This window comes from Buteo buteo, chromosome 27, assembly GCF_964188355.1.
Source record: "Buteo buteo chromosome 27, bButBut1.hap1.1, whole genome shotgun sequence".
Taxonomy (NCBI): domain Eukaryota; kingdom Metazoa; phylum Chordata; class Aves; order Accipitriformes; family Accipitridae; genus Buteo; species Buteo buteo.
Window position 1 is genome coordinate 4,773,107 of NC_134197.1, and position 19,677 is coordinate 4,792,783.

The 19,677-nt window shown below is 48.0% G+C and overlaps 1 protein-coding gene across 2 annotated transcripts; it reads right to left on the bottom strand.

Annotated features, from left to right (window-relative positions):
* Positions 1-5,851: 5,851 nt before the first annotated feature.
* LOC142045447 (cytochrome P450 3A29-like) lies at positions 5,852-19,677 on the bottom strand. 2 transcript variants are annotated; one of them, XM_075058969.1, is made up of 13 exons: positions 19,549-19,677; positions 18,439-18,532; positions 17,277-17,329; positions 16,046-16,145; positions 15,504-15,617; positions 14,817-14,905; positions 14,063-14,211; positions 13,446-13,573; positions 13,022-13,100; positions 11,867-12,027; positions 11,432-11,658; positions 9,813-9,975; positions 5,852-7,636 (listed from the first exon to the last, which is right to left on the bottom strand). In XM_075058969.1, exons 1-13 carry the CDS (start codon positions 19,617-19,619, stop codon positions 7,541-7,543), a joined length of 1,524 nt encoding a protein of 507 aa, XP_074915070.1. In that variant the 5' UTR covers positions 19,620-19,677; the 3' UTR covers positions 5,852-7,540. The 2 variants fall into 2 exon arrangements, with proteins under 2 accessions (XP_074915070.1, XP_074915069.1); XM_075058968.1 differs by lacking the exon at positions 5,852-7,636 and having other exon boundaries at positions 9,467-9,975.

Sequence of the window (19,677 nt, forward strand, 5' to 3'; positions counted from 1 at the left end):
TCCACAGTGCGCATCAGGCTATTTTGTTTTGTTTCTCCAACCCTTTTAAATCAGCATTTTTAGGATTTCATTTAAAATGGAAGACCAGGAAGCAGCGCGGTGAGGACTCTCTCCTGTCACATCGTGCACCAAGTTGTACGACACAACAGCCTCAAATCTCTTTCAATCCATCACTTATTTCCCTCTAGAAACTTTTTTGCGCTGTATTGTCTTTGACTGTTATTTATTTATTTGGTTAGTTGACTTCAAGGGACATTTCTCCTGGCTGGATAAAGACATTTTATAAACAAATGCATGGAAACATTTTTGATAACGCTGCAGAAAACAGCCAGCATGCTGGGTCCCCGTGGGCAGGTAATGCTTTGTGTCATCCAGCAGCCACCGCTCTGCTCGATTAAGGAGCAGCATTTTTCACAGCCGGTGCGGCTGCTACAACAACAGGCCCCAAGCAGCGGTGAGGACCAAAGCGGGAGGAATTAAAGGGCTGCTCGAGGTTCCACAGGGCTCTAAGGACTCCCCTGGGGAGGATAAAAAAGAATTAGAAAGGGCTTTTATTGACGAGGATATGTTGCTTGTGCTTTGATACGCACACAAAGGAGAGTAATTGTGAGTATGGGGAGGAAGGTTCTCCGTGGCTGAAGCTATCGTTTATACCCTGTGGAGAGTTAAAAAACCCCTCAGCTAAGAACTTGGGTAGACACTCTACCTCTTGTAGTGTTTTACAAGCCACCCCAAAAGGCCCAAGGCCCAAACAAGGGTTACTAAATAGGCAGAAAGGATTTATAAAGCAGCAATAGATAACGAATTTTTCCACTCCCCCCTGCCCCGTTTCAAAGAGCACCACGTCTCCCACAGCACCCCGAGGCACCGAGAGGGAAAGATGTGCATCGCTGTCAGCAAAACCTATTCTGCAAAAAAACCACCTTTGGGTGAGTCTGCAGCTGCCGAAGGAGAGGCAAACGCGGCGGAGGCATCCCTCCAGCGTCTGGAGAGGAGAGCAGCTGCTTCGAGACACCCCGACGTTTACTTTGCGTGAGAAATCTTCGCTCTAGCTGTAATACTTCACGAGCGAGACATATCAAGTGAATGGAATCCACAAAAATGAGATCGTTAGCATAACCGAATACGCTCTTCTTTCCTTCAAGAATGAAAAATATGAGTAATTCCCTGGCAAGGCCCAATTACAGCCTGCCAGCACTAGCACATGGGCTATATCTATTATGAAATAATAAGATAACATTAATAAGATTCCCAGAAAGAATATTAGACAGCCAGTCTCCCAACAGCGTACAACTGGTCTAACTATTCAGGCTGTCTCCTGCCTGCGTAGCTCAACACTTGCCAGGTCTTTCTTGTCATCTTCAGTGGGAAAAGTTCAGGTCTACCAGCTTTTAAGCAGGAGGCTCCGAATGGGAAGCGGGATGAGAGCTCTGGGAGTGCTGAGAAACACTGAGTAGCTGCTCTCTTTTAAGGAGTTTCAGTATCAGGCATAAACGTGAGAGCTACAGCAAACAATCACACAGCTCGTGAAACGTTACTGTAGATGCAGAGCGATGCCGGCAGCTGTATATTGGGTCATTAACCTGAGTGCACAGGCACATGCTGACAGCGCTTCCAGCCTCTTGCTCCGAGAGTGGCTGAATAATCCTTTTTTAGCCCATTTCTTTGCATCCTGAGGCTCGTGACCCTGCATGCACACGCAGCATCCCGACTTGTTTCATGGGCGTATCAGCACAGGCAAGGAACTGGGCTCGTGGTCTTTCGGATGAACATCACTCCTCCTACTTCTGGAGGTAAACTTAAAAAAGAAAAAAAATAGACAAAAAGACATACATATAGTTGAGTGTAACATCACACGTTGCTCAGAAGCCTGGCAGGACAGGAGGCAGCTGAGATTTCCATCACTATAATTTAGCAAGATGCATCTCAGGCACTGGCAAGGAGCATCCAGCTCTCCGGGACCAAGGACACGTTGATACCGGCAGTCAGACACCGCAAGTTTGGCAGGTGGCTTAATTGGCTCCACAGCCTCCCCGGCCCTTGTCGGGGAAAGGAAGATGCCGAGTCTCAGCACAGAGGGCTGTAATGAGGATTAATAAGGCGTGTGAAGACGCTCTGTAATTGTCCGGCTGGCTGTTTCCTTTGCACCTTATGTTATCATTTATGCTCATGCAAAGTGGCTGTAAAATGCTGCAGGTCTGATTCAATATAACTCTGCAGACTCTTCGTACAGGTGTAAATTGCTCTGTGACTTTCAGGGCAATGTCTAAATGCAAACTAATCTGATCATCTCTGTTGTCTTTTTTTTCCTTTTGTAAACTCCTCTGCAGCCAGTTGAACATTTTAATGCCCGATAAGCTACAAAATATCAGGTTTTTCATGCATGAGCTTACTCCTCAGAAACAAAATTTGCAGTGCTGGCTCCAAGGAGGGTTGGAGCTGCAGCAAGATGCTGTAGCTGGGCCACCAGCATTGTGGTCCTGTGGGTTGGCCACTGCCCACAGCCATAAGACCAAGCAGAGGAACATTCATATCGTAAATCTCAGGGGCTGGTGCACAGTGACAGCGAGTCTGAACCCAGGAGAAGCCATGAAAAATGAGGTAATGACATAATTTTGGAGGGAATGGGCAAAAAACAATGCCTGACCTTGCCCAGCCATAGGAAAAAACAACTGCAGACCTATGGCAGCTGTAAAACGAGCCTGAACTAAAATATATGAGCTGATATTACAGGGAATAACCCTTAAAAGGTGGAAGGCTTTGATAGACACACTCCTACAGGTAGCTTCAATCCCTGGCAGTTGCAAGGCTTCAATAATGAATGTCAGACTGCCGGCCAGCTGCGAGGGGAATAAACATCTATTGGCCTTCATTGGAAGTAGCATCAGTTTGACATATGACATTCAAATGATATGAACTTTAAAAGCGTGGTTAAATGACTGCTGTTTGACTTGAAGCCTTGAATTCACCGAAGCAGCATCGCAGCCGCTTACCTTAGCTCTGTGGGGGATTGAATCACTGGACTTCAAAATGAAAGCTCAAAGTGTTTCTGCAAATTCAGTCCATGGTGTGTCGTGCGTCCAGCTGATAGCGTACGTGTGCCTGAGTGATTAGAGGGGTAAAGACTAGGTCCTTCTGCCGTTGCGTCCTTTGACTCTGGAGATGACTGCTGCTGGCACACGCGGGACTGAGGAACCACAGAGGTGTCCCTGTGCGACAGACGGATGGGGACAGGCTGGGAAGGGGGAGAAATTTGGGACCATGGGGTGGAATGGGGTGGGAAAAAGGGGTTGTCCCCACCTGGTCCTGGCCTGTGGTCTGGCACTCCCTTCTTGTATCCTCCACCTCCTCCACGCTGGTGGGTTGCTCTTCAAGGCTCTTCTGCATTTTGCCTTGCAGGACACCAGGCAGCCTGCGCCGTGTCCATCACCAGCTCGTTTTTGAGTTGTCCAAGAAACAAGTGCTGCAAAGAATTTAGGTCTCTATTTTAGAAGACCTCGTTATGCACTTGTTACATTAGCCTGTCAGTTTAATACTAGCAGTCACAACACTTTCATAACCTACCTGCTGAAGTGCTTTTGCTTGCAATCCTCACACTAAAACAAGAGCTCAGGACCAAACCTGCCGCAGGAAAAAAATCACTGCTTCCTGACCTTTGGGCAGACTCTGTGGGCTGATGATTCCATTGATTTTAACCGAATGGAGCATTCAATAAGAGCGTCTGGAGGCCTGTCTCTCTTCAACAGCGGATCCAGTCCAGCACCAGCAGCAATAATACAGACAACCTCTATGCAAGCCTGGGTCAGGGTCAGGAAAGCTCCAAGCGTCTTGCAAATTGTGGCAGGCACGACCACTCTACCCGGGACTGGCCTGAGACCTCCCGCTTGCCAGCTCGCACAGCGATGGGAGAAGACCGAGAGCCAGCAAAGCACTCGAGCGCGTGTTAAGCCTGGCAGCGATACCACTTCAATGAGCAAGCACCATGGTAAGTGCAAGTGGGTGCTCTCGCTTGAAACCAGCCTAAATAATTGAAGCATGAGCCAACGGGGCCAGACTGGAATGATGCAACTTGGTGGCGGACTACCCTTACAGAAGGAGCTGTTGCTAAGCTGAAGCTGTGTTTGCATTTAGGAAGCAGTGCTGTGCTATAGGAGGGGGATAGGCAGAGCAAAGGAGTTGATGCTGAGGGCCCTATATTCTTCCTATATGTTTTTTTAGGGGGAGTAGAGGACTTGCTTCCAGCTGTCAGCAGCTGGAGTATGTTAGATGAGCTCCTGAAGCACTTCTGCTTTAGTGTCATCCAAAAGGAAACCCATTTGGTCACTCTGTGACCTTGCTGTGATCTAAATCAAAGCATGGCATAAGGTGGATGCACACCAAATTTCACTATTGCCTAAATGTAAATAATTTTTAAAACAATTTTATGGGCATGTAAACTGAGGCACGTGGCTGTTGAAGAGCACAGCTTTATTTCCCTTTGGGGGAGCGGTGCACGCTCATTACCTCTGGAAATCAGACCAGAAAGGGTTCACATAGAACAACCCTCAGATAGATAGCTGCTCAGTCTGGAATAAAGCCAAGAAACAGTGTCCTGTGTGCTGTGCCTGCTGGAAAACTCACTGTATCCGAGCAATTCCCCACTGCAAGGTCCCCCCCAGCCACTCCACGAAGCCAAAACCTGACGGCAAACCTCCCTCTAAGACAAGTGGGAACCGACGAAGGTGCGCACTTTCTGCTCTTAAGCACGACCGAATTCAGCAGAATGAAGCTGAGATTTGGCACCCCTCGGCATTGTTTTGTTCCTTGCCGGAATCCCGTGCAGACACCGGGAGATAAAACAGTGCTGTGTGTTCACCGGTCGGTCTCTCCACAGGTACGTCGGTGTTGCTGGTCGCAGCAGCTTGCTCACCAGCTTCATCGGCACGGGGTGCCATCAGATGAAGACGCCTTTGAACAGAGATGAGAGGGGCTGAAATCCTTTGACACCTGTGAGTGAACTGTATATTACCAAAATGTTAAGCAGCTTTGTGAGAGAGATTATCCTGAAGGATGTTTTCCGTAGTGTTGACATTTGTACGCGAGCGATTAATTCCAACACGGGCGCGGAGCAAGGAGGCAAAACCCTTCCCTCGCTGCCACCAGGCAAGCTACGGCCTTCGCTCCAGCAAGGTCATTAATTCATCCCTGACCTGTGACACTGTGTGTGACTTTGTCACCCTCATCTTCACGGTCACCTCTCAAGGCAGAGACCTGAGGATTTTCCATGCCCCTTTTTATGAACTGCTGTGATGGTGCGGGCACTTTTCGGCTGTTTGTTCTCCAGGGGTCTGACTGCTTCTCTGTTTTGTCATTCTCCCCTGAGATGTGCCATCAGAGTCAAACACAGTGCCATGGCTTTAAAAAAGGGGACAGTAACAGCTGAAAACAAAGATGAATTGTCACTTTGGTACATTGGTGGCAGAAAGGAGCTGCGCTGCTGCAGGTGACGAAGGCAGAAGGGGAAGATGTGGCTGCCCGAGCTGCTGGGAATTTTTCTGACCCTCCCACCCAGCTCTTTGGTGACTCTCTGGAGAAGCAGCCTTACTCTTCTCCTACGCTTCCAGTCAAGGGTGTCTTTCGCTGGGGAATTTAATCTGCTGCAGAAAGGTTATTATGGCTCTTTTGGGGTTTTCTACTCAATTCTTAAAAAGTATAGAAAGAAAGCATAAAAAGAATATAGAATAATATATGTATAATATATCTATCTATATATAAATGAATATAAAAGAAATATAAACACTGCTATGTAGTGAATAAAGTTCCTAAGCCCAATTTTGCAATAAGAACCACTTCACACCATCAATGACTCCGCTCAGCCACTTATTTTGGACTGTTGTGTCTTACAGTCTGCATCTCCAGAAGCAGCTTTTACTACTGATGACACACTTAGGGATTCATTCAGGATATAATGAGTTTTCACCTCCCAGGAATCCAAGCACCAATATATACGCTAGTGGCTGCGTTGGATGTATATGCACATGCAAGTATTTCACCCAGTGCTGAAATTTGACAGTTTGGAAGCAGAAGACATCCTCCTGTAGAAAGGTACAAAAAAAGCAGGTGCATGAGAGGTTTAGGAGAGAGCATGGAGAGCACTTTGAACCCTGCATGAGGTCAGCTGCTCTGCAGCATGGACCAGATGCTGGAATCAAACCCCTCCACTTTCACAGAAAGACAAATGCTTGGCTGAGACTAGCAAGACCGCATCCTCAGTAATTTGTGGTGCTACAGGGTGACAGCGAAAGGATGAATTGCGAAAGAGAACTTCTGTCTCCACTCTGTGGCACTGATTTTTGAGGATCCCACTGAAGAAGTGAGGAAGCCCAGCTGGGAGAGGTGATAGCACCACATTGTTTTCTGGCCAATGGCTTACGAGACCTACAGATGGATTCACTTTTGTATGGAAGAAAGTGCAGAAGCAGAGACTGGCATCAATTGGTTACAGAAGAGGTATGTGAGTTTTTTATTGCAGTTAGCCCTCTGGTAGCAGTTTCTGGAGGAATGATATGAAATGTGAGTGTACAGATCTTCTAGGGTCTAAAAAATGACAGAGCCTAGCAAGACTGTCCAGCTCTCAATAGCCAAAGGCAACACCTTCTTCCAGACTGGGGTTCTCCAGGACACCTGAAGGCTCTCAGTGCTGCACCCTGCATCATTATTAATTCAGTTAAGTTGGTCATATGATGGCCTAATATAAATCAGAGACTAAAAGGTGTCATGATAGCAGTAGAGATGGTGCCTGTGTTGACAGTCCCTTCCATTGGAGATGGCTGCACGCCCGCGGTAAAATACGCAAACAATCAGGAAACACATGAGGGGCACTTCTCTCCCACTCTGCAAATCTCAGTCATTAGGGGTAACTGCTTGTCTCTGGGCTCCTCCAGTTAACTCATCTGGACTCTGAATCACGCAAAAGCCATCTAAGATCATAAGAAAAATCTCAATAAATCAGCATCAGAAAATTTGCCGCAGGCGTTCATTCCCGCAAGGAGGCAACCATTTTAACACTTCTCAGGGTCATAGCACACAGCTGAGGAAATAGCCCCGGACAACTCTGCATTCCCAGGAGAATAAAACCAGAAGACATACAGAGTGACCCAGCAGGCAGTAGGAACAGGAGCAATGGTAGCATTACTTAACTATGTGCAATTTGCTCTCCCTATCTTGATTTAAATTACACTGCCAGAAGAGACTGACAGTGTCTGGAATCAAATTGCTTAGAAAAGTGCCTCTTCAGAGGAAGAGAAAAAATTGCCCAAATAACTTGAGTGCAAGTGGTCTTGCAAAATGCCTATTGTGATTGGGGACAGTGGGATCTGGGGCTAGTTTTCATTAGGATAATGTTCATGTAATTATGCTGGGCTAAACCCCTAATGCCCTGTTGTGAAATGGGGGGGTTGCACCACTGACATTTCTACAGCGCACACATCGATCTGGGTCTCCTCTCAAGAGCTGGAGGAGGCACCATCAAGCAAGAGTCTCTGATCTGTGTCTGCTTCCTTCACTTCTCCAGATCGCCGTGGGCTCTGGGGACCATCTTCAGGACGATGGGCTTCTTCGGTTGCATGAAACCTTTCGTGTCCAGAACCAGCGGGATCTTGAGCAAGAGGAAAAAGACCAAAACAGCCACGTAAGCTGGGAAAAAGGACAGTCATGACGCTGACAGGACCTCTACAGCCCACGTATGTCCCAGCCACCCCTTGTTTTCAAGGCATTTTCTAACTTACAGATGTACTTATGGCAGGACTATCACTATTGCTCATGCAAAACAGCTACGAGCTGGGATTTAGTAGCCCTCAGCTCTTGAATAAACCCGTTAGTGAATTCTGGCTTTCACATGGCGTGGTAGGAAGACCTGCACTGATCAACAGGCTGCACGTGGGGGGAAAACCCAGCCAAAATCCATCCGGGGAGCCACAGCTAAGGAGGGGCATGCAGTGCCATTTTGTTTAATGCTGAAGTGTCTCAGCACTAAGTGGAGCTAGATCGTAATGGGAGCTGGAGGAGCTATAAGCTCTCCAGGAAGAATGAAACTAAGATTGCTGCTCAGGTGGAGTACCAAAGAAAAAGCATCCTCATACAGAAAAGTGACCGGGCTCCCTTGGGGTGAGCTGGAAATCTCAATGAAAAGAACATTTAAAACTGGTTTTGGAGGGAGTCATCTTGCAGGGGAGGGAGGAGTGTTTTACCAAGTCTCCTCCGTCAATTCGATGCTGCTCATATCCCAGCTCTCCTTCTCCCCATCAGGACAAGGGTAACACACCCCAGCCCGACAAGCTACCTTAAAATCCCCATATCCCAGTAAGCTTTGTTTCAGGAAATTTAAGCAATGTGGCTCAAAGCCCAGTGTGCCATCAGTGGATGAGTGAGAGGAGGCTGCAGCTTCCATATACATATTCCAAAGGGATATTTCGGCATGAATTTTTCCCTCCCGCTCTGATCTGATGTACGTGACATCTTCTGTAGAAAAAAGGGCTGAAAGAGCCCCATAAACCTATGGGCACCAATAATACAATACATATTTAACTTGTCTCCTTTTAATTAAAGGCAGTTGTAAAAAGAATCGATTTTATGGATTGCAGAGGACTAGAAAAATGTCATTAGACTTGGGGGAGGGTGGATAGGTCACTGCATTGTTAATGGACTATTACAGTCTTTCACCTCCAGGTTACTAGTTGAGTTGCAATCTGAATCTGCAGAGATTCCAGCTGAGCACCCGTGCCAAGTAATAATTTAATAAGGATTTTTCGGTTTCTTACAACAAATGTCCTTTGAATACACTTGCTGCCCCCCCGCTCCGATTTCCCAGGCTCGCCTTGTGAACAAAAATGTATTAATGGCAATGCCTTTTGCAGCAGTCAATGCAGAAAGCCGGGTCAGGGTTGGAAGCTAACATCAAACAGTGCTGCCTGCCTCTGAGTCATAGGGAGTCGTCATGTTTTCAGGAGGGCTTGCTTGACATCCTACAATTTCCAACAGCCATTGCATTTACTTTATGTCAAACAGCCCCATCTTGCAGGGCCTGACCCATCAGCACTGAATGCGGTGTTCACAGGGATCCCGGGCAAAACCAAAACGTGGTGGGAACCTGCATAGCCTCAAAGAGGGAGAGGGTTGCCAATTCAAATTTAGCTCGGATTGTTCTTGCTTGAAAATTGTTACCCTTTAGAGACTGCCTGGTGGCCCATAAGAGATGAATTTTAGCGTCTTGGGATCTCTCACAGAGAATAGCTGCGTTTGTGCTGCAAAGCGCAGCTTTGGAGAGGGCTGGGGGAGATATTCCCTTTCTGCTCTCTAGAGCAGGGTCTTCCTAAGGCAGGTCAAGGCAGACCGGCAGCGCACCATGGGGGAGAGAGCACCCCACAACTTAGGTGCACCCAAAGAGAGGCAGAGGACTTCAGGGATTTTGGCCTGACATTTTCCACCAAAATTAATTTCCCTCTGTAGAGGCTTGAAAAAATGTATCAGTAACTTGTGGTGAACCTTTTAAATTAGCTGAGAAGATTTAAATACAGTTATTCCCATATGCCTCTCTAAGCCACAGTGAAATCTTCCTCCCTGATCTCTGTGTGAAGTAGTAAAACCCCAGTCCGCAGACAAGGTTCAGCGGTCCTGAAGCTAGTGGTCTCTGAACTCCTTGGGGAAGAGAGGGATTTAATGTGCATGAGAGACAGTTCCCCGTTTGTCTTGAGATATAGGCAAAAGAGAGCACGCAGGACCATCTCAGTGGGACTAAAGGGCAGATAATGAAACACATGATCCCGTATCCTCACCGGAGTGTCTTCGCAGGTTCTGAATGAGAATTTTTGCAACAGGACGACCATAGCCACTTTCACGATGAGGAGAGCAAACCTCATTCCTATGCAGTTCCTGGGGCCAGCCCCAAATGGCAGGAAGGTGTAGGGGTCAATAGACTCTCTGCTCTCTTTACTGAACCTGATTACAACAAAAAAAAAGTTAGAAAGAGCTACTGTTCCAGGATGTGTCAGCTTTCAGATCTGAAGTGATGAGGGGTCTGGGAAGGCAAAAGCTTTTTGTGTTTCCGTGCGCATTAGAAGAACCCAGCTGAGTCCCTTCTTTCTGTCTCAATAGATACCTTATGCCTCTGCTTTTATCCTGCTGTTTGGAGTTGGTTGTGCATCTCCAGGGGCAACAGGTGAACAGGGAATACCTGAAATATGCTAATGGATTTCATAACTACTCTTTTCTCAGAACTTCCTCTCAGCTCAAAATCTGAACCCAGATTTCAAACCCTAAACCACACAGGTTACAGCTTCATGTCTTCCCTTCAGATCAAAGGACTGAGCGAACACAAAGACGTTCTCCCCCTGCGTGACTAAAGGGAGGGTTGCTTTTGAGACACGCCAGCCATTCCTCTCCTCATCATGAAAAACAGGGAAGAACAATCAGCTTCACAGAGAAATTTGCCACTGAGCATTTTCAGCAATACTTCTTAGTGATCAGTCAGTTTTCGTGTCAGAAAGCTTTTCATTCCCGATGCGTGAGGTCCAGGTACAAACCTCAGCCATGCTAAGTCAGCAGTGAAGTGTCTTGCTACTGAAACACCAGCACATCCCTCTGATGAACTCCCAGCAAGGCAAGTGATCCCTAAAGAGCTCCTGCCCAGCTACCCGTGCCCGGTTTGTCAGCTGGAGTAAGGATGCAGCTACTGATATAACCTGCTTATTGGCATAGTACTCCCATTTGGGTGGTTCCTTCTGTGTTCAACACAAGGTGACCGTAGGGATCCATAGGTGATTTCAGCAGCACCCATCCCTCTCCCTAACTTCTGTCTGGTTCTGCTGCCACGTTTTGTCCCAAAGGTCACTGTATCCCCACACCGGGGTTAGCTTCCAGGGGTATATCAACTCCTGGTACAAGGGCACAGATCTGGTCTTTCTCTCTCTGGACCAGCCCTCAATGTCTTCATGGCAACCTGAAGACTATCAAGCCCAAGGTCCCCCAGGTCTGCCTTGGGCGATTGCCTCATTTCGCAGGGTCTGACAGTGACTCCTAAGCGAGGATTGTTTCATCACCTGAGTTGAAAAATGAAGTTTTTTTCCTAGTCTTTGCCCTTCCACTGCTGATTTGCACGGCATTGTGCCAGTCACCCAATGGCTCTTGTTTTAATATCTGGCCATAAACCCCTCAGTGTTACAGCTGCTGGGAGCTGCTCTCACTGTCGCTCCCTTCAACGCAGTTAATTAAATTCCATGCACAGTTTATGGATGTAGATCATAAAACTCCCCTCACGGTAATGCTGAGACTAGATGTCAGACAATGATAAATGCCTGATTTAAATGTTATAATCATGCATTCCCCACTTTCACTGCCATTTCCACTCCCAGGGCTGAGGTTGAGCGTGCAGCTATTCCCCCCGCCTGGCCCTCACCTCTCAGGCCTGAACTCCTCCGGCTCTGGCCAGTACCCCGGGTCACGATGCAGCACGTAGGCTGGGACTATGACCACCATGCCCTTTGGAATAGTCACACCGTTGAGCTCCACCGTCTTCTTGCAGACCCTCTCGATCCGGCCCCCGGGAGGGAAGAGCCGGAGGGATTCGTTCACCACCATATCGAGGTATTCCATCTGCGTGATGGCGTTGTATGTGGGAATAGCCTGGGGAGAGGAATCGGGACGGCTGTGAACACGGGATTTCAACCAAAACCCCCGCAACGCTTCCCCTTCGGGCATCGGAGACCAGAGGAGGGGAAATCTCAGTGCCAGCACCTCCCGCACTTTGCTTTTTTTTTCCAACCTGGCTTTTGGCTGAGGGTCTACAAGGCACAGATGGGAACAACCCCAGCATCTCCCCACCCTCCTTTACCTTTTTGGGCAGGTTTGCATCGATCTCATCCTGGAGTCGCTGCTGCACGTCAGGGTGGGTGGCCAGGTTGTACGATATGTAGCTGAGGGTGGAGCTGGTGGTCTCATAACCAGCAAAGACAAACAGAAGAGCCTGGGCCAGAATCTCCTCATCACTTAACGCTGAAAAGAGGCATAAAAGCACATGCAAGAAGCTGAAAACTACAGTGATTAACGCTTGGGAATTCAGGATCCCACTCGTCAGTCTAGGCAATGGTGTTCATAACTACTTAACAGTTGGTAAAGGAAACATAGAGCTAACCCTCCGCTACCACAAAGGGGTGGATCTGGCAGTGCTGTACAGGCAGAAAACCGCTGTCAAGATCAGCAGTGTTACGTTGCTTTCTTTAAGAGCAGAATCAAGGTATGTGCAGCCTGAGCCTGATTCAGAAAGTCTCTGCTGTCTTCTGGGACCATGCTCCCGGGTCACAAAAATAAGGGCATGTGCCAGGAAAAGTTAGAGATGAAGAGATGTCCAGCAGCTCCTCTAAGTCATGAGATGAGCCTTGTGCTGCTGAGGGATTAGTAGCCCTGAGCATAACGTGGCAGTGGTAATAAGGCCAGTTCAGGATTTAACACTGGTACTGCAGTAGTGTCCAAGCATTGCCAGGGTGCAGCCTGCAATGCAGGTTGCTTTACAAATACCCTGTCCTGGCACCTCAAAAGTTTACAAGCATCCTGCCTTGATTGAGGTTGATGGATTGGGACTATGCTTTGGCTGAGCCATTATTTTCTAAATCTGAGAGTTTAACTAGGATGCAGATCAGAGATGAGCTTAGAGATGAGCAAGGTACATGCAGCGTATGTATGTGCTTTGTGTGCTTTATGAAATACAGCCAACATCTCTGGCCTTCAGAGAAGATAAAACAAGAAAAGGGAGTAAGGAGATATTCACTCTGTTTGCTCTTTGTTGCACAAACAGACCTCTGGATTTATCCCAGGAAATGGGATATAATAAAATATGGCTGATGCGTGATAAGCATCATTACAGCCCCACTACTGAGACCTTGAATTTCCCGTAGGATTAATGACTAAAATCCTCTCCTACTTCATTCCTTTAACCGCACGAGGAACTATCATGCTTTCTGCTGAGAGGAGGACAGATCTCAAGACATACATTTGTACGAGTCGGGCTCAGCAGACTTGTCATGTGAGCTCTGCGAGTCAACCATGAGTTGCAAGAAATCAACCCGGTCCTGGGGAGAAACAGAGGCAGTCAGAGAAGATGTGGGTGGGGAGGAGGCAAACCTTGCCCAGCACAAGCTCCTTGCCTAGACCCCTGCTCCATTCACAGCCCCAGCGGCAGGGTCACACCTTCAGGGCACTTTGAAGTTCCCACTGGAGACCCTCTGTGAACACAGATACTTTCTCCATAGGGAAGCCCAGGCAGGGCATGTTTCTGGCCCTCCCCATGTCTGATGAGCTGGGAGCTGTTCTGGAGAGTAGGTGATACACCACAGCTTCTCAAGATGCCACCAGGTCCCTCCTGCACTCAGAAGGACAGCACAGTGAAGAGAGAAGGCCACCTGGGCTGGACCCACCGTGCTGCTGCCCTTTTCTCGTTCCTTCTTCATTTTTGTGAAGACGCCCTTGAAGAAGTCCATGACGTTTGAGGGTAACAGAGTCACATTCATCTTTTCCAGCACTGGGATAACGAAGGGGAACAACACTAAAAGGAGATAAACCAACATATTTTAGCTCAAAGGGGCCCAAGAAACTAAAAAGCGGCACAAAGCATAGAAAGGAGAGGGGTAAATCTGAACTCTGGCCCAAAAAATTTCTTTTTGTTGCCTTCAGCTCTCTTTCTACCTAACCATGGCTGGCATGCAACAGCACTTGAGAATCTCCTCGGTGTATCCCTCTATGGCCCCAATGCCACACGGAGTGCAGCTCCCTGTGACAGAGAAGCTCTCCATCGCATCTCTGCCAACTGTAGGAGCGTGCTGCAAAGATGCACATGGGCTATAAACATCTTGACTGTGGTTTCCCTGGGGAACTGTTTCTACAGATCTGCTAGGGTGAACCTCATCCTGCAAAGTGCTGAGCATCTCCCATATGGCAAAGAGGACTCAAAGCTACTAAGGGAGCTACCGGGAAATGCAGGTGGTCACCACCTCTGAGATGGATTCAGGGCTGTATGAGATGAAGTGTGTCATACCTAAGAATACAAACACAGGGTTTAGGAAACTGAATTTGAGAAATTTCTTAATGTTGGTGACGAAGGGGTCACTGGGGTTGCTCATGGAGTCAATATTCACACTGAAAGAAGTGCTGGCCACCACATCCATGCTGTAGGCTCCAAAAATGCTAGGTAGAGAAGAAGAGAGAGTGAATGAGATGAACCCAACCAGAGTAGTGAATAAAAGCCCATCTAGGAACAATCCTCGAGAGAGGGAATCTCTTTTAATCAAGGACTCAGTGCAGAGTCCTAACATACCAGATCCAGTCCTGATCTGGTAGTAACTGTCATTATATTTTCCCAAATTTCCCCCATTGCATTCACCACCCCAATTTTTCTCAGCGTCAAAAACCTAGCCTGTAGTTGGAAAGCACTGAACTGCAGTTTGGGGTAACAAAGACTGTATTCTGATTTCCATCTGTAAAAGAGATTGTAAAAATGACTTCCCAAAATACCACATCTTGCGGGGCTTCTGGAACGGGCCCTACACCTCCCTCAAAATTCATCCCCAGTAAAAAGAAACAGGGAACAGAGCATAGTTACTCCGTTTGAGCAGAGCAGAGCACAGCAAGCCCACTGCTGAGGAACATACCATGCCCATGACCACTATGGAGTTTGCCTCTATAGTTGACAAGGGATCTATGCTGCAGCATGGAAAAGGCTCTCCAAAATGGCCCCTTACCCACACCGAACACAAACTTTTTCTTGTCAGCCCCCCCCCCCAGTTACTTACTCCTTCATGGTCACGAACTCATCATTAGCCACTTTCTTCTCAATGTTTTTCACTAATTTTTCGCCATAGTGATTAATGATAGGGAACATCTGAAATGCAAATCAAAGCAAAAGGCACTGTCGACTCTTTCACCTCCACCAAACAAGGCTGGGTGATTCCGCACTGCCGTCTGCCACTTGCCAAGTCTTTGGCTTGTGGAGGAAGGGCAGGCAAGGGGAAGGTACCATTTCCAAGCTTCAGGCTCTGCTTTCTCACATCTTAATAACCAGTCCACAGAGCTCATATGACTATGATTGAGCAAGGTTCTCCTCCCAAAATCCACACACTGCTCCCATTCCAGCTAAGCATCCGCTCCAGCTGGGAGTGAACATGGCTCCTGAGGGCATGGAAAATGGGCATCCATGGTCTGAGTGATGCGCTCAGCAAGGAGAAAATACAGGTCATAGGGCCAACAGCCTCAGCTTGCAATACCTTGTGTGCCATTTCATCCCCCATACCCTTCTCCTGACTCCCTCCCCGTGATGGTAGACAGCCATCGTGTTGCTGAACTGCACCCGACAGCGCAGGTGCTCAGGGATGTGGTCCTGACAAATGGGGCGACTTCCCCATTTGGGGAAGGTCTGCACTCAGAAATGTCCCAGTCCTCCTCCAGCTACTGATGCAAAGTACCGGTGGCCTCTGCTTTACCTCCTTCAGCTTCCCACTGGTGAAGGTTGGAGACAGTATAGTACGAATCCTTTTCCACTTCTCATCTTCAGCCACGTTGAGGGCTGAGTCCAGGATCCCGTTCAGACCGAAGTTCTGCACAGGGCGAATGTTACAGCAAAAGGCACACGGTTATACAGGGAGATGGGTGAAGGTTTCCAGCCCCCTTCCACATGACAGAAATACAAAAAAAACCTCACCACAGAGTGTTGACTTGGTCCCTAAAGTCATATCAGCTCTACCTCAACCAGCAAACCACAGAAATGGAAACAAAAGTGTGAGAGGCATAAATGACATCAGCCCCAGGGTACATCCAGGCTGATGTCCCGAGGTCCCAGCCCGAGCGACCTCTACACCTCCCCAGCAGAGATTTGTTGTTGGTACCATCATTAAACCGGGGCATCACATAGAGCAACTACTTGCTGAAGGGCTCGGAGAAGGAAGACAGAAACCAAGAAGAAACTCCTCCTTCCTTGCTGCCCGTGCTCTGCACTGGAGAGCAAAGCACAGCACTAGATACTTACCCGGCGATTAGTAAAAATGGCATAGCACTCTTTCACCAGGATATTTTTGATGAGGACGGGGTCCAAAACGGCCAGCACAGGCTGCCTGCCGTCAAAAATCCTAAGCCAAGAGAAATCCAGAGTCAGTCCATTGCTCACCGTCAGTTGGAGCAAAAGCAGCCTGCTTTGTCTGCGGCCAGAGCCGTGCACATCGACTGTTGGAGCCCAAAGGGTTTGGGCCAGCTGAGTCCCCTCCGACAAAACAGCCAAAGGGAGGAGGCTGAAACTGTTTTATTATGTAGTAAAACAGGAGAAAGAGAAATAAAGTGCCAAACGCAGACAGCATGAGCATTTCTAGCAATCGTCTGTGGTATTAGAGAGTTGCCAAAGCAGTGAGGGTTTAGATAAAAGGCAGCTTTTGCCACAACATTGATCCCCTGCACTTGGGCTGTCTGAGCTCTGTTTCCGCAACTGGTAGCTGGTGTCAATAAATCCATACCGAATAGCCTGCCTGTGGGGTAAAGAGATTTCCCTGCCTGGCCTACGAGGCAATGAGAGGGGAAAAACTCATCTGTCTCCTCCATTTTCCAATCAACAGAGACAGAAAAACTTAAAAGCCATGGCGTGGGCTAAAGGGCAGGGAGCCTTGGGCCACAGCTGAGGGAAGCTGCCGTCTTCAAGAGGCTTGAGAACATTTAATCTTTCGAAAAAATGTGCTAGGTTTCATGAAGCCTCCGAGGACTTTTTTTGTGCAACAATTTTGCTTCAGTTTGAGAGGTTCTCAATAGAAGCATGATAAGAGGCCCCTGCACAAAACCGGCGCTGTGCAGGGAGCAGGGAGGAGGGAGGCAGGTTGAAAGGTAGCTCGTGCCCCGGCTCTGGGAGAAGCAGGGAGCAAGATGAAAAACACTGCGGCAGCCTGCAGCTTGCTTTCTGCTCAAGACAGACAGAAGAGCCACTTCAAAGGCATGAGGCTCAGTTTGCCACCAAGCAGTGGAGGTTATTTTCAAAGCTTATGCAAACAAACGACCCCCCAAACTGGCCACCAGCATCCCAGCCCTGCATGGTATTGAAATCCCAGCAGGAGAGAAGCCTTGGACAGATGGCTGGAGACTTTCCCAGTGGTGAACCTGGATTTTTCTAAGCTGGAATTATGGTGCTGAGACACGGTGGCAGCACACCTCTTTCCATTCTATTTTGGGGCCGCGGAGCACCCCAAACAGGCAGTTTTGTTCTGCAGAAAGAAACTCACCCCCAGATCTTGCCATACTTTTCAAAGCACATCTGATCAAAATTCAGGACTCCCTGAAAAAGAAGAAAGGGGAAACGAACAGTTTGCCAGGGAAGAGTGATCAAAGCAGGTCATAGCTGGCAGCGCGGTGCATCCCACAGACCCCTTGTAAGTGGTAGGGGTTGGGGGGTGCATGGCAGTTCTTAAGAGTCACATAGACTCTTAGGGGACATTTGCACTGGAGGGAAAAAAGAGAGCAGAGAGGGGGGAAAAAAAGCCCTTTCAACTTCCACTAGCCAACCTGAGCTAAAAACGTAATGAAGACAAGGTACAACAGGTACACAGTTTTAGCGTGAGCAGAGTAGGCAGGCAGAACTAGATCCCAGGGTGTCCTCAACGAGTTAGAGCTGCTACTGCCTTGTCCTCATGAGATCTTCCACTGCAGTCACTGAACCAGAGTGATGATGGCTTTTTTGTTTTGCTTTGTTTCCTTTAAGGTTTTAACTGATGTTACATGTAAGGATGAAACTTATGGGACACATAACACTCACCATGCATCAACTAAACCATTAGTAAGAGACCATGTGCATGCTGTAAACCCAGAAAACACAAGCTAAAACACCTCTTTCACTGAAGCTAATACATTTTATTCTGCATTTGCAGTCAGTTGCCTGGGACCAGCTACTACCTAGTTATTTGGTAAGATTAGATAACTTGATAATATTTGAGTTTCATTTAGTAATCTATTTGTCTGGCTTAGTCTCTGGCTGGCCCAACAGCAAGTGGCTGGATGGGGCATTGCTGGGGCTAATTCAGTCTCTTCGTGGGGATGACACAAAGCACAAAGAAACATGCAGTTCTCAGAAATTAGCAGTCTTAGCCATCTCTCAAATATCTTTTTCCTTTGTTTCCAATAGAACGTCAGCTGCTGGGGAGCAGGTAGACACCTAGGGAGAAACTAATAACTTAAATTACAAAGTACTTGAAAAACACAGCACAACTCTCCAGGTCAACCTGAATTTTTATGTTCTCTGTATGTCCAAAGAGCTTCCTACCTGAAAGCGTAATTTCCATCCAACTGAATCAAGGGCAGAGGAAAGAGATACCCAAAGGATGGGAAAACCAGCACCAGCTACAATTAAATACCTAAGGCAGCTACAGAGCAGCAGCTGGCGGTACTCACATGCCGGTACTCCAGGAAAGTTCCCAAAAACGGCAGAGGCCGTGGCCCAGGAATGCCCAGCTTCTTGAAGACCTGGAAGGGCCATATCCCATAGCTGCCAAGCAAAGAGCATGTGAGATGTATTTATGCAATGAAAAGAGCAGGTTCTTCATCCTGAGCACAGCTAATAGCTTAAATAACTGGTTCCTGTCACCCAGAGAAAGCTGAAATTGTGGACCGGCAGCAGCAGACCCACTGAGGATACTCTCTTCCTGCAATAAATGCAGGATGACTCGGGGTACAAGATAATTCGGGGTACATTTTGATACAAGACGAGGGCTGAAAGGAGTTGCAGCCCAGCCTAGGCAAACACGGTGTACCTGGGTACCTCAGGTCTTTATTCGGGGGCCTCATTTAGTTCCCCAGATCAGACAACTGTCACTCAGCTGACTGAAGGGAGATCTCAGAAAGATTAAGTTCTCAAGCTGAGACCTGCCCTTGTGCTTGTCTTTGCAAAGACCTACTCTGATGCTCAGGTGGTAGAGCCACAGCAGCACAGCAGCCGAGCAGGGACATAAATTACAATAGCAAAATTAAGTTTTTGCTTGTACAGCTCACTACAGCTCCCCTGAGCGACATAAGCAAAAGGGCAATTTTGCCAATGTAACTATTTAAATGGGGGCTTCTGCTGGCACAAGCACATAGGCAGACATAGACATCACCCACTGCCCTGCTCCCAGCTCGCAGCGCCCGAGGACACCCCATCTCCTTTGCAGCCAACCAGAGCTTGCTGCGGTTAAAAACATGGAAGTTGCTTCTCCTTTTGGATCTGCTGAGATAAGCAAAAAAAAAATCAAGAAGTTCCTTTTTTATTTCCCTCCCTGTCCAGCCCAGCTTCCTCCTTCCCTTCCAGCTGGCACAGGGAGGGCAGTGGGGAGCCTTGCCAGCCCCTCTTTATCAGCCCTTGGCTCTGCCTTGAAGGTAGCACAGGAAGACTGAGGATGATTTTTTTAACACTAATTCCTGTTCTTGGGCACTTCACACTGAGGGTGATGGCCCCAGCCCCTCCCCAGCTGCAGGCACAGGGTTCTCCTCCTCCCTGGTCTCCCCTGGGGACCAGCCTCTACTTACAGGACCAGGAGGCTAAGAAAAACGATGAGGAGCAGCCAAGTGACAACAGAAAAGTTTGGCAGGAGATCCATCGTGTCTCCCAGCCTGCCCTAAGAGCACGAAGCTCCTGTGAAGCCGCAGCCTTCGTTT